The sequence below is a fragment of the Hyperolius riggenbachi genome, chromosome 1, assembly GCF_040937935.1.
Source record: "Hyperolius riggenbachi isolate aHypRig1 chromosome 1, aHypRig1.pri, whole genome shotgun sequence".
Classification (NCBI taxonomy): domain Eukaryota; kingdom Metazoa; phylum Chordata; class Amphibia; order Anura; family Hyperoliidae; genus Hyperolius; species Hyperolius riggenbachi.
In genome coordinates, this window is record NC_090646.1 from 140,507,825 (window position 1) to 140,533,791 (window position 25,967).

A 25,967-nucleotide genomic window follows, 5' to 3' on the forward strand; every position below is an offset into this window, starting at 1 on the left:
CCTGACTCAGACAGGAAGTGACTACAGTGTGACCTTCACTGATAAGAAATTCCAACTATAAAACACTTTCCTAGAAGAAAATGGCTTCTGAGAGCAAGAAAGAGATAAAAAAGGGGGAAATTCTTATCAGTGAGGGTCACACTCTAGTCACTTCCTGTCTGAGTCAGGACTGAGTCAGCCACTTACATACCTGATATTTACCTCTTTCAGGCAGAGAAAGAAAAAAAGGAACACAGCATAGTTATTTGTGTGCTAGGCACTGTACATACCCATGTCTATCTCATTATGCCACATGTCAGTTGTGGTATCCTTTAAGTGGTTCTCAGGCATTGGGGAAGATAGTCACTAGGACTTTTCGCACGGTCTGTGTAGGGAACTCACTTCTGTTTGCCTCTAGTTGCCATCCAGATCATACTCTGAGGGCAATTCCTTATGGGGAATTGTTAAGAGCAGCCAGAAATTGCTCTAAACCCAACTTTATGGGACAGGAGCTGGATTTGATAGAGAGGAGACTTTGGGACCGAGGATATGATAATTCCATAATTAGAAAAGCTAGAGAACAGGGGATATGCAAGAACCGTCGGGAGCTGTTATGTAAGGATACCGGTCGCAGACCGAGGCAGTATAAGGGGCTGACTTTCACGACTCCTTATAGTTTGGAATATAACAAAATTGTTAGCGTTGTTAACAAATATCTGCCTGTTCTGCACTCGGACCCTAAACTCCGTTGGATCATGGGAGAAGGTTGTAGATTTTCTTCACACCGAGCCGCTACTCTAGGGACCCGGCTCTCTCCTATCCTCTTTTCCAGCTCAGATAAACAGGTTCCCACATGGTTAACTTACATAGTTACATAGTTATTTTGGTTGAAAAAAGACATATGTCCATCGAGTTCAACCAGAGAACAAAGTACAACACCACTCTGCTCCCTCACATATCCCTGTTGATCCAGAGGAAGGCGAAAAAACCCTTACAAGGCATGGTCCAATTAGCCCCAAAAGGAAAAAAATTCCTTCCCGACTCCAGATGGCAATCAGATAAAATCCCTGGATCAACATCATTAGGCATTACCTAGTAATTGTAGCCATGGATGTCTTTCAACGCAAGGAAAGCATCTAAGCCCCCTTTAAATGCAGGTATAGAGTTTGCCATAACGACTTCCTGTGGCAATGCATTCCACATCTTAATCACTCTTACTGTAAAAAACCCTTTCCTAAATAAATGGCTAAACCGTTTTTCCTCCATGCGCAGATCATGTCCTCTAGTCCTTTGAGAAGGCCTAGGGACAAAAAGCTCATCCGCCAAGCTATTATATTTACCTCTGATGTATTTATACATGTTAATTAGATCCCCTCTTAGGCATCTTTTCTCTAGACTAAATAAACCCAGTTTATCTAACCTTTCTTGGTAAGTGAGACCTTCCATCCCACGTATCAATTTTGTTACTTGTCTCTGCACCTGCTCTAAAACTACAATATCTTTTTTGTAATGTGGTGCCCAGAACTGAATTCCATATTCCAGATGTGGCCTTACTAGAGATTTAAACAGGGGCAATATTATGCTAGCATCTCGAGTTTTTATTTCCCTTTTAATGCATCCCAAATTTTGTTAGCTGCAGCTGCTTGGCATTGAGTACGATTATTTAACTTGCTGTCGATGAGTACTCCTAAGTCCTTCTCCAAGTTTGATGTTCCCAACTGTATCCCATTTATTTTGTATGGTGCTAGACCATTGGTACGACCAAAATGCATGACTTTACATTTTTCAACATTGAATTTCATCTGCCATGTATGTGCCCATATAGCCATCCTATCCAGATCCTTTTGCAATATGTCACTATCTTCCTGAGAGTTGATGATTCTGCACAATTTTGTATCATCTGCAAAAATAGCAACATTGCTCACTACTGCATCTACTAGGTCATTAATAAATAAATTGAAGCGCACTGTGTGAGGGATAGCGGACCCACTGCCAGCAGGCACGAGGCAGCGGGCTCCGCTTCCCAGACTCGTGCCGCCGAGCGGGGCTGTGCAGTCGGCGGAGTCCGTATGCTCGGCGGTCTGTGGGGTCTCTTTCGCCGGCACTCACCCGGCGCATAACGCGCGCAAGGAGGCAGGATCTTTATGCCTCAAGACGGGGAGTCAGCTGACCAGGCTAGTCAGCTGACTCCATCTCCACTGGGGATTGGCTGGGGCTCTGGGGCGGCGCAGGGCAGCTCACTTGTTACAAATAGGACTTGCTAGTCAGTAGCAAGTTGTCTGCTGTCGTGAATACACTTCTGTGTGAGCGCTCAGACCTTAGCTCAGTGCCCTGGTGTTGATACTAAGGATTTCACACCTTAGTTAGGATTGTATTTGATATTGTATTGTATTTGATATTGTATCTGTGTTTTGACTCCGGCTATCCTTGACTACTCTCTCTCTCTACGCTATTGTACCTCTGCCTATCTGATTCTTGTTGCCGACCTCTGCCTGATTACCGATTATTCTTCTGCCTTCCGCTCCTGTACTGCTGTCACCATCTCTGTTGCCGAACCCTTGCCTGTCTGACCTTTCTCCCTTCAGTGGAACGTCTCCCACTGGAGGGTTATCTCTGAGGCCTGCCTCTCCGAGACGCCTGCCCCCAAGCAGACGATTACTGCTAGGGGTCGAGATCCCTCACTCTGCCTGGTTTAAAGGATCTCACTCACGGGGTTCCCATTCAGAGGTAACCACACCTCTGAGGAATTGTCGTGAGGTGGATATTTCCACACTTCTGTGATATTACTGTTTTTATTGTGTTTCTTTTGCTGGGTGTCCAGAGGTTAGCAATATATCCGTATTATCGGTGATTCTGCAGATCGCCAATAATCGGGTATATATCTGCATTCTTGGCGATACTGCAGATCGTCAATAATCAGATTCTCTCTGTGTGCTGACACCGATCGTTACACACTGGACCCAGTACAGACCCCTGTGGGACCCCACTGCTACCAGTCTCCCATTTTGAGTATGATCCATTGACCACAACTCTTTGTTTTCTGTCCATTAGCCAGTTCCCTATCCATGCACACAGACTCTTCCCCAGTCCTTGCATCCTCAACTATTGCACCAGACTGTTGTGGGGAACAGTGTCGAAGGCCTTTGCAAAGTCTTACAAAGGTTATTTCAAGTGTGGGTATATCAATTGTAATTCTAGTAATGTGGTATATCTCATCACTTGTGTTATCTGTGGACTCCAATATGTAGGTTGTACCACCCACCCCCTACGACAACGCATCTCAGAACATTATAATGGGCCCTCCAGGTGCATTCGAAATTAAGCCTATGTCTCCCATGTTTCCAGTGTTCCCAAACATTTCTTAAGTGTACATCGGGGAGACATGAGTGGCTTCATCTTCCAGGGGGTAGAGAGAATTATGCGTTCAGTAAGAGGGGGCAATTCAAATAGGTTTCTATGAAAAATAGAAGCCTTTTGGATATGGAAGCTGGGCACACGAATGCCTGCGGGCCTAAATTTAAGATGAGATATTAGCTTAATTTATGACACTGGAATTTAGCCCCAGGTTAACGGTTCTCACTTTTTACTACCCTATTACAGTATGGCCCTCCAATAGGCTCCTCTTCTGTCCCTCTAATTTATGTTTCCAGATGTCATTATTATTTTTTATGCTATGGCACCTTTTTTGTTTTCATGGTTTATGACCCTGGGATGTGTATTCCGTATAATTGTAACCTGGTATCTGTTCATGTTATTAAGGTTTTATTACATACGATTTTGTACTTTGTATATTGGCTTAGCCATTTTATATTCATATGTTGCTTTAAGATAAGTGGCCATGCCCCCTTTATGTGTAAGCAATGATTAAGGAGCCTTCTGAGCTCCGATACGCGTGAGCTTTTTATCTTTGTGTATTCACTGATGTGACAAATAAAATTGGAGATTTTTTTCATCCAGGCATTGGTGAAGTGGGACCTCCCTTCTTTTGCTGCTTGAACCTGAGTTCTTAGGATCCCTTGCTCCCTTTGGCTAACAGCAAGAAGTTTTGAATCAGGATGATACCATTTATGCCCTTTGGCTAACACAGGCGGTCGTAGCTAGTTTTTTCCTACTGCTATAATTGCCTATTAGTACTTTAATACACCTACAGTATTTATGTGATTATAATCTGTTTCTTTCTTCAGATAAAGGGGAGCTTTTTGTGCCATCATCTGGTTACTTTGAGATTGTCTACCTGCACCCGGATAGACCAGCCATTGTTCCTTGCCGGGTGACCACTGCCTCTGCCAAAGTGACCCTGCACAGAGAGTTCCCAGCTGAGGAGATCAAGGCTGATGGCACAGAGATCATGTATGACGTAAAGAAGGGCTTTGTTTACCATAATCCCTCTGTCAACCAAAGTGGAGTGGTGTATTGCCGAGCAGAAGCCCGTGGGGCACCACAGATATCAATCAAGTACCAGCTGCTCTATGTAGAAGGTAACAAAAGTGCTTGAGTATCTAAGACACAAATCATATGGAGGCTGACAATAAGCTTACTAACTCAAATTATTAATGTAGCTTTTCATGGAGTATGATGGGAGCAGAATTGTGTGTGATGCCATCTGTGAGGTCTCACTATGGACAGACTACTCTCCCTTCACTTCAAAGGTGCTGCTTGTATGGTACAGTAGACACAAGGCATCTCTTATGCTACCCTTAAACCATCTATATAAGTCTTCCCTAAGGAAGATTCGTGTTGGCTGTTGGGGGGGAAGAGGGGGGGGGGGGGGGGTTGGCAAAAATGAATTACCTTCAGGCGGCTTCTGGAACATTAATGGACTAAATCTTCCAGACTGTATTGGGGTGACTGGGGCCACGGGATATCACCATGGGCACTTCAAACTGCGGCAGTGGCAGCAGGGAGAAATAATATGGAGGGAAGAATACACATAACAGGCTAGGGATCGCCGCCCCCCCCCCCCCCCCCCCCCACACACACACACACACACCCATGTTAATGCTTGCCACCCCCCACATATAAGTATGAAAGGGCCCTTAGGGTGAGGTTTGTTTTACATATTTTACTTTTATGGCGCTTTTACAGTGGAACCCCAGACACACGGTTTTGTACACCCCGGTTGCTGTCAAGTTGTCTAGTGATATTTTTTTTTTCATCACAGAGTAGTTAATATACTCTACCTGTTTGTTTTTCTCAGCTGTTTTTGTGTCTTTGGGGTGTTTTATGTTAACAGTGATGTAGAGCATGTGAAGAGAATCTCTCCTACAGAAATAAAGCAGGTATATGCAGCATGACAGAGAGGCTGTGGGAGAGAGTTCCAAAGGAGAGGGGATGCTCGTGAGAAGTCCTGGATGTGGGAGTGAGAGGAGGTAACTAAGCTAGAGGACAAAAGAGTCTCCTGGAAAGAGTAAAGGATCCGAACTGGATGGTATCGGGAGATAAATGAGGAAGTGTTACCTCATACATCTCCTCATTAATCTCCAGATACCATCCTGCCCAAAACCTTTGCTCTTCCCAGGAGACCCTTTTGTCCTCTAGTTTGGTCACCCCCTCTCACTCCTCTCATCCAGGACTTCTCACGAGCATCCCCCTTCCTTTGTTACTCTCACCCACAGCCTGTCCCTCATGCATCGAGCCTGGAAAACTTCAAATGTACTCTAAAAACACACATGCATCAAAAAAGGGCGCGTGGAAAAAAGGGCACGGGATATAGCCGAAATTATAAGTTGTAATGCAAAACAATATTTTTTGTTTATCGCTTATAAACAAAAATCTAGTGCTAAATAGGTTGAATAAACGGAAATGAAATGGCAAAATACCGTCTATAACAAAAAAGAAAATCGGAAATGAAAAGTCAAATAGCGTCTATAACAAAAAACAATATTTACACTTGTATTAAACATAGTAATACAATGGTAGATTTTACAGGTATTTTACTGCAATTATACCTAACTGTAGGCTCACACAGATCTCTCCCTATCCCTATCCCTAACCCCTCCTTTGTGTAAATATACATAATTTAATAAATTGTATATATTGCAAATGTTCTACTGTAACTATACCTAACCCTACTCTCACACAGAACCCTCCCTGTACCTATCCCTAACCCCTAGACCCCCCTGGTGGTGCCTAACCCTAACCACCCCCCTGGTGGTGCCTAACCCTAAAACCACCCAAATTAAAATCATGTACACATTAATAATATTATAAATAGAAACAAAAGGTATGTATATATATATATATATATATATATATATATATATATATATATATATATATCATAGAATAGAATAAATAGCCTTACAATCACGTCCGCATTGAAAATCTTAAAATAACAATAATATTAAAAGCGATATATTAGTAAGATAATAAAATAATAAATCTGAATACCAAAAGAGATGTATTTTTAATAGAATAAGGTTGAAAACGATATTTAAGCATTATACGTATGAAAACGAATTTTAAAATGATAAAATAAGTGTAAACAAAAATTTACTTGTTACAGCCCTGAAAGCGAAATTTAAGAATTAAAAAATAAGTGAAACCTCCTGAAACCGAAATTTAAAAACGAAAAAAATAAGTAAGAGACAAAGTCAAAACAAATTTGTAAATGATATTTGTAATAAACCTTATTCTGTAAATGAAAACGTTTGTTAAACCGTTCCCTCCAACCGCTATTTCTCGGGCGCCCAAATTTCCTGTCGGGCGCCCAATAGCCGATAATTAGCATTGCAGGCTATGGTGGCGCCCTTTTTGTCCATTAGCCATATGCGCCCTTTTTTACTGCTTCCCAAAACACACCTTTTAAGACAAGCCTACAATTTGCTGTAGGTCGTAATGGGGTCGTAATGGAGGCTCACTGCTTCATCCGCTAACTACTGTGTCTCCCTCCCTATTGTTTCCACCCCACTATCCTCTAGATTGTAAGCTTGCAAGGGCAAGAACTTCTATTGTTTGTTATTTTGCTGTAATTTATCATATGAATGTGTTCTAATTAAATGTTATCTCAAACCACACATTAACTATGTATGCATTTGTACTTCTATTGCTGGATGTCATAATCATACAGTCTCTTGAACTTCTCATGAACATATGCTACCAAATATTTGTTTTGTACTATGTACAGCGCTATGGAAGATGTTGGCGTTATATAAATAAAAAATAACATTCAGGCAGCAAAACAATAAAAATTACAAAGGCTTAAACCTTCCCCTCACTATGCCATCTCCAACTATCTGTTGGAGACTTTACTTTTATGTACTTCATACAAGGAAGAGAGTAGAAAGCGTCTGGCACTGTAGCTTTAATTGAACACAGCAGGTGTACAGTGAAGTGGTAATGAACATACACAAAGAACAAAGTTCATGTAATGCTGGTGATGCTGGTACTTATCGTGCTCTGCTGAAGGTGGGAAGGCAGCTGTGGGCGCCAGAGGGTGCACGGCCTTACAGCCGTTTCACGTTGGGGTGAGCCTTGCTTCTTCGGAGGCTAATCGTGCACACTGTGCTGGATGGAAGCGGCCGTTATATTGCCTGCTTCCGTGTTAAGTCCCGCCTGCCTGTGAGGAGTGACGAGGGACCCGACCATAGGCCAAACAGACGCGTCATCCTAGGCGGCGCGCATGCGTCACCTCATAGCGAGGGCGCGGGCGCGTCGCTGGTCTGGATGAAGCGTACGTGGTGAGCTTCAAGGCGTTGCCACAGCAACCCAGGCCGTCTCTAACCTCAGAAGCGGACGGTGGTGGGCGCCACCAATCAGGTAGTGGGTAGGGGGCGGGTGCAGAAGCACGCATCAGGGCTGCTAGGCAACGAACAATAAACAAAGCTCTATATTGTCGACGTAGGAAAAAGGATATATTATCCATCTTCTAGAGCTTAATGAGCTTAAATACGTGGAAGGAACTATGTGGCATAGATAAATGCCACATACTGAAGGCATGAATGGGTAGTCCTAAGTCAAAAGAAAGCAGGAGAAGAGGGGGGGAAAAAAAGGGAGGGAGAAGAGAAAAGTGTGTGTGAGGGGAAAGTGGGTGAAAAAAGGAACAGTGTGGCGGGGCACAAACCCTAGATTCAGAGGCCCCTGGAGAAAAAAGAAGAAAGAGAGGTGGGAGGAGGTATGGACCAGGAAAAGACCACTCCGAATACAGGTGAATACCTAAAAAGGTATATGAACACCTGTTCGCCACATGGACCGACTAACAAGATGAATAATAAATGTGGTAATCTACTGCAAAAATTAATAAGGATTGCTAAGATAGACAAGTTAGAACGGTCGTGATGTGGCGAACATGAGAACAAGAGGGAAAAGAGAAAAAAGCCTTGTATGCCAAAAGGCAGAGGCAAGGGCCCACATGCAGAGAGGAAAACCTAAGGATCAAGGAAGCAGGCTAGATCCAAGTGGTCATTCATACCGAGAGGGCCCAAAGCGTCCGTCCTGAGAATCCACTTTGATTCAAGTTTAAGGAGCAACTTTTTCCTATTGCCACCTCTGCGTGGAAGGGCACAGTGGTCCACACAGGCAAAAGACAAAAGGTTAGGGTCAGAGCCGTGGGCAGCAGTCATGTGCTCCACTACTCTAGGGCAACCCTTCCCTTTGGGCAAAAGTCGAACATGTTCCAGAATTCTATCCTTCACCATTCTGGTGGTCATGCCCACGTAGAACCGTTGGCAGGGGCACCATAAGGCATAGACTACATAAGTGGTTCTGCAAGTGGCAAAGAAGGGGACCTTGATCTGTATTGGGCCGAGTTTATAGGACTTGCCTGTCCTCATGTGTCGGCATGCCTTACATGCCCCACAACGATGGTTGCCTGCAGTGGCCACTTTATCAAGCCAGGTGTAGCGTGGATTCTCACGGAAGTCACTATGGACCAAAAGGTCACCGATAGTGGGTGCTCTTTTAAAGGCCACTAAGGGTTTAGAGGGTAGGCACTCTTTGAGCATCGGGTCTTGTAACAGTATGGGCCAATTTTTCGCAACTACCTTTTTGATTTCTCTCTCCATTGGGGAGAAGTCAAAGGTAAAGACCCCTGAGCCTTTCTTCGAATGACTAGGAGTAGATGTTTTCCTCTTAATAAGGTCAGATCTCTCCGTTTTCAGAGCCTCATTGTAAGCGAGCTCAAGCCCGTTAACATCATAGCCTCTTGAGAGCAAGCGTAACTTTAACTCCGTTGCCTGTTTCACAAAGTCCTCCAAGCTGGCATTGTTTCTGCGTAACCGCAGAAATTGGCCATATGGGAGAGACCTCGTGATGTGGCGGGGGTGATAGCTTTCAGAATGCAGAATAGTATTAGAGGCCGTCGATTTCCGATAGCCCTTAGTTAGAACGGTGCCTTCATTAATCATTATTTCAAGATCCAAAAAGTACACTCTATCTGGTGAACATTCCATCGTGAATAACATATTCACATCATTAGTATTCAAATAGTTTAGAAAACTAGACAAAGATGTCATGTCGCCCGACCAAAAGGCCAAGACGTCATCCACATACCTGGACCACATCCTCAGATTTTGTTTGAAGGGATTGTCCACGGCGTGGATGAATCTCTCCTCCCAGGCCCCGAGGAAAAGGTTAGCGTAGGTACAAGCGACTGGAGTCCCCATCGCGGTGCCGAAGACCTGCTGGTACCAGGCGTCGCCAAACAAAAACGCATTATGTGAAAGAATGAAAGCCAAACAGGCACATATATATTCATTGTAGAGGGGGTCTTTGTCACCCCTGTCAAGAAACATCCTGACAGCCTTAAGGCCCTCCAAGTGAGGAATTCTACTGTACAGGCTTGTGACGTCAATGGTAACCAACAGGTCCCCTTCACACCACGAGGTGGACTCCAGGCCCTCCAAAACATCGAGGGTGTCACTAAGATGGGAGGGGACATGGGATAAGAGAGGTCTGAGGACGTGGTCCAGGTACCTAGAGAGTCTCTCCGTGACCGACCCCAGGCCCGACACAATGGGTCGGCCCGGTGGGTCGGTCAGGGATTTGTGAATCTTGGGTAGGTGGTACCATACTGGTCTAACCGGGAAATCAGGTAGCATATCTTTGGCCAATCTAGGAGTGAGGAAGCCCAACTCCACCCCTTGTCGCAACAAAGATCTCAAAGCGGATAGATATCCCACAGTTGGATCACTCTTTAGGGGTCTATATGTAGAGGCATCAGAAAGCTGCCGCAATGCCTCTTTTTTGTAGGCTGCAGTGGTTAGAACAACCACTGCGCCCCCTTTATCTGCTTTTCTGATCGTTAGATCAGGGCGATTTTTGAGCCAATTTAGGGCTCTAGATTCAATCGGAGTAAGATTGGGTTGTGACCTGGGGTACAGCAGGGCCTTCACCTCTCTGTCCACTTGTTGCTCAAAAATATCTATAGCAGACCCAGCCTGAGTAGGAAAAGGCATAGTGGATCTACAGGGTTGAAATTTCCTAGAGTCATGTGACGGCACCTCAGCCGGGACTGACTCATTGAGCAGTTCATTCAGAGTTGAAATAGTTTCCAAGTCCCTGTCGTCCCAACTTTTAGACACGCTGAAACCCAGGGCTCCTATAGTGGGCTTTCCTGCCAATTGAGTGTTACTATCTGCGCAAGAATCTTCAAGTCTCTTCTTCTCGAAGTGATGTCTTATGTTCAACTTCCTGACCCCTCTATAAAGGTCAGCTTTAAAACTAGGGTAGTCAAATTGTGTGGACAGGGAAAAGTTCAAGCCCTTGTTCAAGAGATCCTCCACTCCCTCTGGTAACATTTCAGAGGTTAGATTGACCAGATTTGTTTTCGTATTAGTGGGCATTGTTACTGCCTCGTCTTCCTCTTTTTGCTCTTTCTCTTCTTGTCCTCCCAAAAGACCTGCTTTCCCTCTGCCTTTTCCTCTTCCTCGCCGGATTCGTTTTCTAAAGGGACCTGTTGTTCTTCGGTTGGAGATTTTTTAGGTTTGTGTGATTTAGATGGTTTCTGAGGCTTGCGTGATTTTGGTCTTGGCGTCGTATTAGGGAGATCCTCACCACTGGACTCAGATTCTGTTGTCCAATAGCCTTTAGGTCTCCTAGGAGGACGAGGTTTTCCTCTCGGCCCTGGGTTCACAAAGGTCCCCCAGGTAAAGATTCTGCCGAATTTCTCTTTCTTCTTTTTTCTCCAGGGGCCTCTGAATCTAGGGTTTGTGCCCCGCCACACTGTTCCTTTTTTCACCCACTTTCCCCTCACACACACTTTTCTCTTCTCCCTCCCTTTCCCCCCCCCCCCTCTTCTCCTGCTTTCTTTTGACTTAGGACTACCCATTCATGCCTTCAGTATGTGGCATTTATCTATGCCACATAGTTCCTTCCACGTATTTAAGCTCATTAAGCTCTAGAAGATGGATAATATATCCTTTTTCCTACGTGGACAATATAGAGCTTTGTTTATTGTTCGTTGCCTAGCAGCCCTGATGCGTGCTTCCGCACCCGCCCCCTACCCACTACCTGATTGGTGGCGCCCGCCACCGTCCGCTTCTGAGGTTAGAGACGGCCTGGGTTGCTGTGGCAACGCCTTAAAGCTCACCACGTACGCTTCATCCAGACCAGCGACGCGCCCGCGCCCTCGCTATGAGGTGACGCATGCGCGCCGCCTAGGATGACGCGTCTGTTTGGCCTATGGTCGGGTCCCTCGTCACTCCTCACAGGCAGGCGGGACTTAACACGGAAGCAGGCAATATAACGGCCACTTCCATCCAGCACAGTGTGCACGATTAGCCTCCGAAGAAGCAAGGCTCACCCCAACGTGAAACGGCTGTAAGGCCGTGCATCCTCTGGCGCCCACAGCTGCCTTCCCACCTTCAGCAGAGAACGATAAGTACCAGCATCACCAGCATTACATGAACTTTGTTCTTTGTGTATGTTCATTACCACTTCACTGTACACCTGCTGTGTTCAATTAAAGCTACAGTGCCAGACGCTTTCTACTCTCTTCCTTGTATGTATATGGTCACAATGCTTGAATTGCATACGTCTTGAGCACGTGGCTGCTGCTGAAGTTGCCTGCACTATACTTGGCGGAACCATTTCCATCTGTAATCACACTGAGTGCCTACCTACCCTCTTTTAGTTTGCCTTTTATGTACTTCAATGGAAGGGTTCTGTTATTTTGGCAATTTACAATGTTTATATCATTAACCATTTATGTATTGTGTACATCCTTTTCAGTTCCCAGTGGTCCACCATCTGCAACAATTACATCTTCTGCCAGCAAGGTCCGCAGTGGAGGTGACTTCAGCATTTATTGCACTGTCTTAGGGGAGCCAGATGTAGCTGTAGAGTTTACATGGATCTACCCAGGACAAGAGGTAAGATCATTATCAGCTTTAAGTATTTCAAAGCACAGATCTTAGCTGCAACAATAATGGCAGAAACCGTATCGGAGAGAGGACAACGTGGAGGGTGAACAGTCACCCTGTATCGAAAAAAAAATACAGAGACACCGGTAGCCCAAATGGTGCAGTACGTCACAAATGATAGAAGAAGCAAAAAACATATAAACAGAGGGTACTCACAATGGGAGGTTGCAAAGGGGCAACCAATCTCTGCAGGCAAGTGGTGATCAATAAACCCAACTCCACTCGGGGGTCCAGGCTAGCCAGAGATGGTGGCACTTTTCGAGAAAAAGGTCCTAGAGGTCTGGGGTCCAAGGGTACAATGCACAACAGGATGAAAAGGTAACCAGAAAAATAAAGTTGGAGGTGGCTTACCTCAATGGAGACAAATTAATATAAAGATGAACTTTAATAGCACTGGCAACACGTTTTGTCGGTCCCTGCCCACTTCCTCAGGCCAAATCAAGTGCCTAAAATGATAAACACAAAGCACTAAAAAAAAACTCTGAACACTGATAATGGATACATCCATACAAATAAAATAAAGAAATTACAAAGCATATTGTATAAAATTACTTGTATGGATGTAACCATTATCAGTTTTTTAGCGCTTTGTGTTACATTTTATCATTTTCTAGGTGCCTTTTCATCCTGTTCTACATAGTATCAGAGAGATATTACACTTATATCTGTGGGAAACCCAGGCAATTCCTGGAAACCTACCTGCACGTACCTAACTGCACTGACCTGTGACTGCTCTGGAGCTGCTCATGTGTCCACACTGCAGCCATCTTCCTGGTTATCCTAATAGGAAGTGTGAGGGGGAGGGATTGCCTCAAACATCTGCATCCCTAGCATCCCCATAGATGTAGATATTGAAGAGTCATGAATGAGAAAGCAAGAAAACTAGTCTCTAGGGGAATGCATGTAATTGTATTACTTTCATAAAAGGGAATTCTGGGAAGTCCGTTACACCAAACTGCATATTATTACCAGGATTTCTAGCAAATTACATGAGACATAATACTTAACAAGATTCCTTTACAAAGTGATTTGTGTATAGTTGACAGGTTGTATTAACAATAACATTGACTCTAAACAGACGTTACAAAGGTTTATCTGAATATATAGTAGTGTTCAGAAGCTTTACTTTTGTCTGATCTTTAGTCACGCTAATGTTGTAGGCAGTACTTGAATTGACATACTGCTAGTTGCTGAAGAAAAATGTTATTTTGGATAGAGAGGAGACTTGGTAGAACCACTGTCTGCCCTGTGGACACCAGAACTTAAAAATAAGGAGAATTTCAGACTGTTATGCTGGGAATACACGGTTCGTTTTGTAGCTGATTAGATGGTTTGATAAATAATTTCCGACATGTCCAATCTCCCCTTCCATTCTTTCGCCGCTCGATATCTGATAGAAGTGAATGGAAAAAGAGAAGAAAAATGAGCGGAATATAAGAGAATCGACTGCAGAATCGAGCGGCAAAAACGAACGAGAGGAGAAACGCGCGGCAGAAACAAACCGTGTATTCCCAGCATTATAGTCACCACCTAAACTGGATATGGAGACAAAGCTACTTTTCTTTTTCCATTATTTTTCTCTTTCCTGATGATGTTTTGGAAAGCACAAAACCACTGGGCATTGAATGGCATTAGGGAGGTCTCATTTTTTACATGCATGCAATGGGATAGTTACATTCTTTGTTGGGGAGGGGGGTGTAATTCTATTAGTTTTATTCAAACTAATTGTGGTAGCTGGGGAGGAAGTCTAATTATGAAGAGAGAAAAAAAGTCTAAACAAAAACATTGAAACATTGACTATTGAAAATCTGTTTATACTCAATGCAACCCCCCCCCCCCCCTGATCAATGTGCAATTTTTAGATTATATTAATGAGGTTGACTGTTCTTTGCGGGGTCAGTAGGGGCGCAGCATGGGGGAAGGCCTGCAGGAATAATCAGTAAGGAAGTGAGGCTCTCTGAAGTTTTATACTACAGCAAACAGTAAAGGCAATGGTGTAGCAATAGGGGATGCAGAGGTTGCTACTGCACTGGGGCCCTCCCTTGACTGCAGTATTAGCTCTTCATTGGTGCTGTGCTGGTTATGATCACCAGTGATGCTCGGAGACCCCCCAATCACGGATTCGACTATTCCGCCGTGATTGTAAAAAAAATCCGGAAATTCAGTGATTACTTTCTGGATTTGAAATGGACTCACGAATTCGACCCGGATTTTTTCTGTGAATGAGGCAATCACGGAAATTCATGGCAGTGATCACTGAAAAGCATTTTAGCTAATAGCAAGGCCTCCATACATGCTAAAATCCCCCAATTGCATGGATTATAAAGGTGATAAGGGGCTACAACTTAAACAAAAAAAATTCCAAAAAGAAATTTTAGTTCTTGGGAAAATGGATTTTAAAGTTAAATCAACACTTTAAATGTGGCTATTAATTGGTAATAAGTGGTTCTAAACAGGGAAATACACTTTAAGCAATCACAGAGGTGAAGGTGAGTCCCAATGGCACCTGGCGGTGATGGTACCACTGGAGAAGGATGAGTGGCCGACGCCACAAAAACACCCAGAGAGGTTTTTGTAAAAGCTTTTTTTTTTCCCTAGCAGCGATAGCAATGACATGGCAGCAGAGTTGTCCGTGGCCGCTGGCGGTGGGAACGCAGACTTTAGTAGTGAAATAGAACATCAGTGGCAACAGGATGAGGACTAAAGCGGTCAGTGCGGCAGCACATAACGACCATGGCACTTCACTGGTGGTACCACAGCATGATAATGCTGCCCAAAAAATTACAAGCATTTGTGGCCCCCATCTGTGGGTGGATGTCACCGCAAGCATGGGGCTGCTGCTGCTGGGAGTGCTGCTCACAGTGGAGGTCTGGCATAAAGTAATGATGGGCTGCTCCTCCGTCATCATGTCCATCAATGCCTGTGAGTCTGTCTCCTGAATGACCACACGGCGACCCAAGAAGCTGAAAATGGGTGCCACCAGCGTCAGCTGACTCAGCTCAGGCTGTGCTGCTGATAGACGCCTCTAACAAGTATACAGTAATAGAGCAGTAGAATCAGTGTGAAGTTGAACCTGCCTGTCTGTAGTGTTGGGCGAACACCTGGATGTTCGGGTTCGGGCCGAACAGGCCGAACATGGGCCAGATGTTCAGCATGTTCGGCCCGAACCCCGAACTCAATGGAAGTCAATGGGGACCCGAACATGCCGCAATACGGCCCCCCTATGGGGTCGCAGGCATAAGGGGGGAGCATGCCCTGATCGGCCTGATGGTCGGAAATTCCCCCCACCCCCTCCGCTAGCGCTCCCCCCTCTGCCCGCTTCCCCATAAAAAAAGTTTGTTGAAAGTTAATAGTACCGGTGGCTGGCTCAGTGGCCACAAGGGTACTACCGCTGAACCGCCCGCTGCCCGGCCTCAACGCGTCCTAGTCGGACTCCTCCTCCTCACTCACACCACTGCCAGCCAGCCACTGCAGCCAGCCACCGGTACTGTCTATTAACTTTCAACAAACTTTTTTTATGGGGAAGCGGGCAGAGGGGGGAGCGCTAGCGGAGGGGGTGGGGGGAATTTCCGACCCCCCCCCCCGCGATCGGGGCATGCTCCCCCCTTATGGCTGCGACCCCATAGGGGGGCCCTGTTCGGCCGAACAGGGGCCCTGTTCAGCGGGCATTGAGTAGTTCGGGCGAACCCGAACTAAAAAGGCCGAACACCATCAGGTGTTCGGCCGAACTCGAACATCACCCGAACAGGGTGATGTTCTGCAGAACCCGAACAGTGGCGAACACTGTTCGCCCAACACTACAGGCTGTCTGCACTAAGCACAGCAATCAGTACACTCTCTCACTGACAACTACACTGACTACAACTAACTTAAGTAATCACTCACTGGCTAGCTAGCTGAATACAAGTATCAGATACAGTATAAGGGCAATGTAATTACTGAAAACGCTCTTGCTGATGCACAATATGGCCTGGAGATGATCCTCTCAGTGCCACAGAGTCTAGCAAGGATGGAGCTCCTTTAATGGCTCCCACTTTATATACAGGAGGTGAGGGCAGAGCCTCCCATCCTATGATTGGTTGCTAGGGCCTGGCTGGGGGCCTCTGATTGGCCCAAAGATGCCAATTCTGCCCATTTCCGCCTAATCACGACCTAATCATGGATTTCCAACATGATGATGGTGATCCAGAATCGATCACGGATTCGATTGTCAAAACGTGAAAAAGTGTTTGTGAATTATCCGAGCATCACTGATGATCACTTCTATATACAGTGGAGGAAATAATTATTTGACCCCTCACTGATTTTGTAAGTTTGTCCAATGACAAAGAAATGAAAAGTCTCAGAACAGTATCATTTCAATGGTAGGTTTATTTTAACAGTGGCAGATAGCACATCAAAAGGAAAATCGAAAAAATACCCTTAAATAAAAGATAGCAACTGATTTGCATTTCATTGAGTGAAATAAGTTTTTGAACCCTCTAACAATAAAAGACTTAATACTTAGTGGAAAAGCCCTTGTTTGCAAGCACAAAGGTCAAACGTTTCTTGTAATTGATGACCAAGTTTGCACACATTTTAGGAGGAATGTTGGTCCACTCCTCTTTGCAGATCATCTCTAAATCCCTAAGGTTGCGAGGCTGCCTCTTTGAGCTTGAGCTCCCTCCATAGGTTTTCTATTGGATTAAGGTCCGGAGACTGACTAGGCCACTCCATGACCTTAATGTGCTTCATGTGCATTGGACAAACTTACAAAATCAGTGAGGGGTCAAATAATTATTTCCTCCACTGTATGCTTTGAATAGTGATAATCATTAACAAACTGCTCCTCTCCTCTCCTTACACCCAGGGCCGGCGCTACCATAGAGGCAAAGGAAGCAGCTGCCCCAGGGCCCCAGAGCTTGTAGGGGCCCCCAGAGGAAAAAAAATTTCAAATCGGCCTTATACTTTTTGAGAAAATCTATTTTAAAGTTTCAAAGGAAAAAAAATACACATTTAAAAACCTGCCGACTTTAATGGTTAATAGCAAATCCACCTTAAATGCTAGAAACCCTAAATTTGCAGGATATGTTAAGGAGATCATTAGGCATAAGAGGAAAAAACAATTTTCAAAAAGACCTTATAGTTTTTGAGAAAATCGATTTTAAAGTTTCGAAGGAAAAAAGTATACTTTTAAATGCGGTAAATGTCACTTTTAGTAGCAAACCTAACGGTAGTGTAATTTTACATGCATCAAACAAAAGCGCAATAAATTTCCTGACGGGGTTTCCAGGGGGTCTATATGCAGCCGCAGCGCTTTGGCCAGGGATCGCTATACAGCCGCAATATGGCTGTATGAAGATCCCTGGCATTTTTTCCTATTTTCACAATTTTTTTTTTATGTTTAGAGTGTGGGAATTAAAAAAAAAATTATGTGGGGCCCCCCCTCCTGAAACTTTTTAACCCCTTGTCCCCCATGCAGGCTGGGATAGCCAGAATGTGGAGCTCCGACCGATTGGGACTTCACACCCTGACTATACCAGCTGCAAAAAAGGTCCCCTAATGCCGATTTTTGTTCCGGGGTATATGTTGGGGGGGGGGGGGGGGGGGGGAGGCCCAGGTTTATTTTGCCCTGGGGCCCCATTGTTGCTTAAACCGGCCCTGCTTACACCTCTCATACTGTGGCTGTTCTTGGCAGGTGTTGTTGTGCCATATGAATTATGTATCGAATGCTTGAGGGGCCCAATGTAAAACTTGCACTGAGGCCCAAAGCTCCTTAGCTATGGCACTGAGTAAAGGGTTAGAGGCTGTGGCAGGTAGAGGGAGACTACATCACATCATTGCTCACCCTTGGAAAGGAGACCAATGGAGTATGGGAAATATCTGAAGGTTGGAAAGCATCTCTAGAGATGCATACATAAGAACGGTTATTTCTTTGTCACCCCCCCCCCCCCCCCCACACACACACACACACCAGTATGTGCATCACAAACTAAACTGGTCCTCTTACCTACCGTATACTGTTTTAATAAACTGTGCCCCCTTTCAGCACCGCCACCTATTTTATAGTGTAGTGCAGTCCTCCTTAAAGGACACATCTGAGCACCTTTAAAATAAAAGAAAATCCACTTACCTGAGCCTTACTCCAGCCACTGCCAGCCATCCTGTGCCCACGCCACAGCTCCGCTCCACACTGGTGGCCCGGGCTCCCATCCGGCGCAAGATGCCCACTGCGCCTGTGCAAGTGGCTTTCAGAGTCCGGCTGACGTCATCCGGACTGTACTGCGCAGACACAGTACAGTCCGGATGACGTCAGCACGAATCAGTGAGCCGCATGGTGAAGCACAAGCAGATGCGGACTTGGCGAGGTCGGCATCTGCACCGGAGGGGACCGGGAGCCACCGGAGCTGGGCCGAGGGCACAGAACGGCTGCAAGGGGCTGGAGGAAGCCCAAGGTAAGTGGATTATTTCTTTTATTGTGCTCGGTCCTTCCCTTTAACCTTTTCACCCTGCAGGAACCCTTCAAATCATTTTTGGATTATTGGAACCCCCGTATTAGCGTAAGGAGTGGGGATTTATTTGCAGATGGCACGGTCTTTAAAAGAAAGTGCAACTAAAAAAGCTGTATGAACTGTAACAGCCTCAATTCCATAGTGCTTCTTATTACAGTAACCCATGTTTTTTTTATTATAGATCCCACAATTATAGTACACCCTATAATATGGATCTTTATTATACTGCTTCACTATCTTACTGGTTTTTTTTTATTACTGTGCTCCTTATTATACTGATCACCAATTCAGTTTTTCTTTTTATAGAAGAGCATAGGAGATACTTTTTTAACCCACCAACCAAGGCTAATTTCAGAAGAGGGTGAAATGCCAGGGAACCCGTGCAGACGGATCAGTGCTTTTCAGCGCTGCTAGATTTGGGCGCAGCCGGCGCCTCCATAGACTACAATAGGAATCACTCCTATTGCAGCGCTCAGTGAGTAACGTCGGCTCCGTCAGAAGACGGAGCCGAGGTTGCTTAAAAAACACAATAATTCGGCCTCCAGCAAATGCTGGAAGCAGAATAATTTCATTCCCCTACCATCCATGGCGGCCTGGAGGGGAAATAGTAATTAAATCGGCCCGGACTTGTGCAGAAGCAGGATCAGCCATATACCGCTGTATCCTGCGCCCAAGTCTACCGGCGCCGATTTCAAATGTACTCCCTGCAGACACTGGGGTTCCTGGGAACCCTGGTTGAGAACGCTTGGTGTAGTGGGGTGTGCCTGTCAAATTAAAACCGTTTCAAGCACCCCAGTAACTTAAACATCCAGATATTTGCTTTTCTGCTCGAGTACCCTCCATTTTCCTAGTAACTGGCTTGTATAGAGCGTCATAACAGTTAAGCTGCATTGTACGAAACAGAACTGGACACAATATTGCTTGGCCCATGTTTTTCTGGCCACACAATACAGCTTATCTGGCTGCTAATAGAACACACCCAGAGGAATTCTCTCATCCATGACATTCCGATTATTGTGCTTTGACCCATCGTGATACATCTTCCATTCAAGCACTGAGACAGTTTTGTTCCTGCAGCACATGAAAATATGCATGGGAATGTGTGAGCCCCACCTTGTACTGTTGATACTGGCAGTAATGATACAGTGCTAATAATGACTTCTGGTTACAATCATAGTGCAGGATGTGACCTGCTATTCTGAAGTATAAGGCCTCGTTCACATGTAGCCAGCGCAGATGGCTGTGCGATCCGAACGCAACATGTACGATCGCATGCCATCTGTGCTGCTGATTCCATCCATTGACAGTGATGGGATCAGCTCTGCGCTTGCGGGCAAAATGCAGGCAGCAGTACGCAAGCGCTTCTTAGCGCATTGTACTGCTGCGCAGCGCAGTAGATGTGAACGGTAGAAGGGCAGTCTATGCCCTTCTGCCGTTCCTGCATTTCAGCACATCATACGCACTTCCATATCTGCACGGAAGCGCGTATGATGTGAGCGAGGCCTTAACATTATGTGCTGAAAAAAAGCAGACAGAAGCGCACGAAGTGTGAATGAGGCCTTACACAGTGCAGGAACAAAAAAAGTAAACTGTCTTGCTTAGGGGGCTATGTTTAGGATTCATTTAGGCCTAGAACAAAGCACTACAAAGCACTATCGCCAGGGCCGGGACGAGGCAGAGGCGAGAGAGGCTCCAGCCTCAGGGCGCAGTGTAGGAGGGGACGCACAACTCACTCAGCTATCATTCCTCTATTGTGTTTGAAGTAGAGAGAAATAAGAAAAGGGGATGCCTGGCTCTGACTGCAAGCCAAATAACTGGAGATTTAGGTGCTGGGAGGGTTGGGGGCCCTGGGGCACCTCTTAGTCTACTGGCAATCAGTGTGTGACGGTTTGGGTGGGAGGGATGGAGGGGCGCACTTTGGTGTCTCAGCCTTGTGCGCTGAAGGACCTTGTCCCAGCTCTGACTATCGCTAATCGAAATCGCTAGTGTTTTTAATGAGCGTTTTGTAAGCGATTTCATAAGCGTTTTCTGGCGATTTTGATAGCGATTTTAAAAAGGGTAAGGTTTTCGCCAGCGATTGTGTAGCGACTGATAAGACGTCAATCCAACAGTTGGATTGACGTCTTATAAGTTGTGCGAACAACAGCAAGCAACTTTTTTTGAGGGTGGTGGCTGGATAGTGTACTGGTTAAGGGCAATGCCTTTGACATGGGAGACCAGGGTTCGAATCTTGGCTAGGTCAAGTACCTATTCAGTAAGGAGTTCAAGGCAAGACTCCCTAACACTGCAGGGTGGCCTCTTGAACGCGTCCCAGTGGCTGCAGCTCTTGAGCGCTTTGAGTCCAACAGGAGAAAAGCGCTATACAAATGTTCGGATTATTATTATTATTATTTCAACTTGTTTCACAACAAAAGTTGTTTGATAATTGTTCCGCATAAAAGACCACTGTGGAGTGTGGACAAATAGGCAGGAACAATACAAATCTTATATGAGGATGATTCCGGTATTACTAAAATTTGAAAATGACTATTAAGAGATCTGTTCGGACTGGTTCTCTGCAAAGTCGTGCATGTACCTGTAAGACGTTCGTTTCATATTAAGATGGGACAGTGGTTCCTGGAACTGAAAAAAAGAGAACAATGTAAGATATAAGGCCACCATGGCAATTCATCTGCTTTTCTGGAATAGACAGAGACAAGAAATGGACTTATGCAGGAAACCATGAAAATATATAAAGATCTTTTTAAACACTTAATGACAACCAGACTTATAAAAATGTGCTGCTAGAGCCTCTTAATGGCTCCAGGACGCTTCCATAAGTCAAACATTGCTGCTGCTACTGTGCGCTTGCACGCTCCCTCGTGTGCACATGCGTTCCCGTGCGCATGCACGTGAGATTAGTGAGGAAAAAAAACATTGAAAAATACACCGTTATTTCCAAATACTATATTGTCACCATACTTTGTACCAGGGACATCATTAAAATCTTGTGATAACCAGGACAAATAGGCAGATACAATGTGTGGGTTTTAACCACTTGAGGACCACAGTCTTTCTACCCCTTAAGGACCAGAGCCTTTTTTACCATTCAGACCACTGCAGGTTTCACGGTTTATTGCTCGCTCATACAACCTACCACCTGAATTAATTTTACCTCCTTTTCTTGTCACTAATACAGCTTTCTTTTGGTGCTATTTGATTGCTGCTGCAAGTTTTAGTTTTTATTATATTCATCAAAAAAGACATGAATTTTGTCAAAAAATGATTTTTTTTTCTTTCTGTGCTGACATTTTTCAAATAAAGTAAAATGTCTGTATACATTTTTGTCCAAATGTATTGTGCTACATGTCTTTGATAAAAAAAAATTCATTCAGTGTATATTTATTGGATTGGGTAAAAGTTATAGCGTTTACAAACTATGGTGCCAAAAGTGAATTTTCCCATTTTCCAGCATCTCTGACTTTTCTGACCACCTGTCATGTTTCATGAGGTGCTAAAATTCCAGGATAGTATAAATACCCCCCAAATGACCCCATTTTGGAAAGAAGACATCCCAAAGTATTCACTGAGAGGCATGGTGAGTTCATAGAAGATTTTATTTTTGTCACAAGTTAGCGGAAAATGACACTTTGTGACAAAAAAAAAACAGTTTCCATTTCTTCTAACTTGCTACTAAAAAAAAATGAAGTCTGCCACGGACTCACTATGCTCCTGTCTGAATACCTTGAAATGTCTTGTTTTTACACATACCCATGCTGGGTGGGAGAAATATCTCTGTAAATGACAATGTTTTGATTTTTTTTTACACACAATTGTCCATTTACAGAGATATTTCTCCCACCCAGCATGGGTATGTGTAAAAACAAGACACTACTTCTCCTGAGTACGGCGATACCACATGTGTGGCACTTTTTGCACCCTAACTGCGCTATGGGGCCCAAAGTCCAATGAGTACCTTTAGGATTTCACAGGTCATTTTGCAACATTTGGTTTCAAGACTACTCCTCACGGTTTAGGGCCCTTAAAATGCCAGGGCAGTATAGGAACCCCACAAGTGACCCCATTTTAGAAAAAAGACACCCCACTAGGGTATTCCGTTAGCAGTATGGTGAGTTCATAGAAGATTTTATTTTTGTCACAAGTTAGCAGAAAATGACACTTTGTGAAAAAAAAAATTAAAATCAATTTCCGCTAACTTGTGACAAAAAAAAATCTTCTATGAACTAACGATACTCCTAACGGAATACCTTGGGGTGTCTTCTTTCTAAAATGGGGTCATTTGTGGGGTTCCTATACTACCCTGGCATTTTAGGGGCCCAAAACCGTGAGGAGTAGTCTTAAACCAAATGTCGCAAAATGACCTGTGAAATCCTAAAGGTATTAATTGGACTTTGGACCCCTTAGCGCAGTTAGGCTGCAAAAAAGTGCCACACATGTGGTACTGCCGTGCTCAGAAGAAGTAGTATAATGTGTTTTGTGGTGTATTTTTACATATATCCATGCTGGGTGGGAGAAATATCTCTGTAAATGACAAATTTTTGATTTTTTTACACACAATTGTCCATTTACAGAGAGATTTCTCCCACCCAGCATAGGTATGTGTAAAAATACACCCCAAAACACATTATACTACTTCTCCTGAGTACGGCAATACCACGTGTGACACTTTTTTGCAGCCTAGGTGTGCTAAGGGGCCCAATGTCCTATTCACAGGTCATTTTGAAGCATTTGTTTTCTAGACTACTCCTCACGGTTTAGGGCCCCTAAAATGCCAGGGCAGTATAGGAACCCCACAAGTGACCCCATTTTAGAAAGAAGACACCCCAAGGTATTCCGTTGGGTGTATGGTGAGTTCATAGAAGATTTTATTTTTTTTTGTCACAAGTTAGTGAAAAATGACACTTTGTGAAAAAAACAATAAAAATCAATTTCCGCTAACTTTTGACAAAAAATAAAATCTTCTATGAACTCGTCATACACCTAACAGAATACCTTGGGGTGTCTTTTTTCTAAAATGGGGTCACTTGTACCTCCTATACTGCACTGGCATTTTTACGGGCCCAAAACCGTGAGTAGTCTGGAAACCAAATGTCTAAAAATGACTGTTCAGGGGTATAAGCATCTGCAAATTTTGATGACAGGTGGTCTATGAGGGGGCGAATTTTGTGGAACCGGTCATAAGCAGGGTGGCCTCTTAGATGACAGGTTGTATTGGGCCTGATCTGATGGATAGGAGTGCTAGGGTGGTGACAGGAGGTGATTGATGGGTGTCTCAGGGGGTGGTTAGAGGGGAAAATAGATGCAATCAATGCACTGGGGAGGTGATCGGAAGGGGGTCTGAGGGGGATGTGAGGGTTTGGACGAGTGATCAGGAGCCCACACGGGGCAAATTAGGGCCTGATCTGATGGGTAGGTGTGCTAGGGGGTGACAGGAGGTGATTGATGGGTGTCTCAAGGTGTGATTAGAGGGGGGAATAGATGCAAGCAATGCACTGGCGAGGTGATCAGGGCTGGGGTCTGAGGGCGTTCTGAGGGTGTTGGCGGGTGATTGGGTGCCCTAGGGGCAGATAGGGGTCTAATCTGATGGGTAGCAGTGACAGGTGGTGACAGGGGGTGATCAGTGGGTGATGGCAGAACAGATGTAAACAATGCACTTTGGAGGTGATCTGAGGGTAGGTCTGGAGCAATCTGATGGTGTTGGAGGGTGATCAGATGCCCGTAAGAGGCAGGTTAGGGTCTGATCTGATAAGTGGCAGTGACAGGTGGTGATTGACAGGTGATTACAGGGGAGAATAGATGTATACAGTATACAGGGGGGGGGGGAGGTCTGGGGGGGTGAGGTCGTTCTGAGGGTGTGGGTGGGTGATTGGGTGCCCTAGGGGCAGATAGGGGTCTGATCTGATAGGTAGCAGTGACAGGTGGTGACAGGGTTGATTGATGGGTAATTAGTGGGTGTTTAGAGGAGAGAACAGATGTAAACAATGCACTTGGGAGGTGATCTGACGTCGGATCTGCGGGTGATCTGATGGTGTGGGTGGGTGATCAGATTCCCCGCAAGGGGAAGGTTAGGGGCTGATTGATAGGTGGCAGTGACAGGGGGTGATTGATGGGTGATTGACAGGTGATCAGTGTGTTATTACAGGGAAGAACAGATGTAAATAATGCACTGGCGAATTGATAAGGGGGGGTCTGAGGGCAATCTGAGCGTGTGGGCGGGTGATTGAGTGCCCGCAAGGGGCAGATTAGGGTCTAATCTGATGGGTAACAGTGACAGGTGGTGATAGGGGGTGATTGATGGGTGATTGATGGGTAATTAGTGGGTGTTTAGAGGAGAGAACAGATGTAAACAATGCACTTGGGAGGTGATCTGACGTCGGATCTGCGGGCGATCTGATGGTGTGGGTGATCAGATTGCCCGCAAGGGGTAGGTTAGGGGCTGATTGAGGGGTGGCAGTGACAGGGGGTGATTGATGGGTGATTGACAGGTGATCAGTGGGTTATTACAGGGGGGATAGAGGCATACAGTACACAGGGGGAGGGGGTCTGGGGAGAATCTGAGGGGTGGGGGGTGATCAGGAGGGAGCAGGGGGCAGTTTAGGGCATTAAAAAAAATAGCATTGACAGATAGTGACAGGGAGTGATTGATGGGTGATTAGGGGGGTGATTGGGTGCAAACAGTGGTCTGGGGGGTGGGCAGGGGGGGTCTGAGGGGTGCTGTGGGCGATCAGATGGAAGGGGGGGGAGATCAGTGTGCTTGGGTGCAGACTAGGGTGGCTGCAGCCTGCCCTGGTGGTCCCTCGGACACTGGGACCACCAGGGTAGGAGGCAGCCTGTATAATAGTCTTTGTATACATTACAAAGCCTATTATACATTTAGTTACCGGCGATCGGGCAGCTAGTAACCCGCCGGCGCTTCCGAACGGCCGGCGGGTTACAGCGCAAGGGGGCGGAGCCTGTCGCCGCGGCTGATCTTGTCACAAATGACGTGATCGCCGCATAACCACGCCCGCCGCCGGCCCAGCGATGGGCGTATTGCGGTTGTTTAGGCCCAGCCTTTGCCGCCGCCCATCAGCTGGGGGCGGTCCTTAAGTGGTTAAGTACAGTAGCAGTGTTTATATTAAAACTATATGGGATGAAA

General features: G+C 45.3%; 1 protein-coding gene across 1 annotated transcript in view; it reads left to right on the forward strand.

Moving 5' to 3' along the window:
• The window catches only part of PDGFRL (platelet derived growth factor receptor like), a 194,184-nt gene that overhangs the window by 159,395 nt on the left and 8,822 nt on the right, over window positions 1–25,967 (forward strand). Inside the window, exons 4-5 of the mRNA XM_068278638.1 lie at window positions 4,164–4,457; window positions 12,148–12,287. Of these exons, the coding sequence (XP_068134739.1) occupies window positions 4,164–4,457; window positions 12,148–12,287 (434 nt within the window). The remainder of the gene's footprint in view (window positions 1–4,163; window positions 4,458–12,147; window positions 12,288–25,967) is intronic.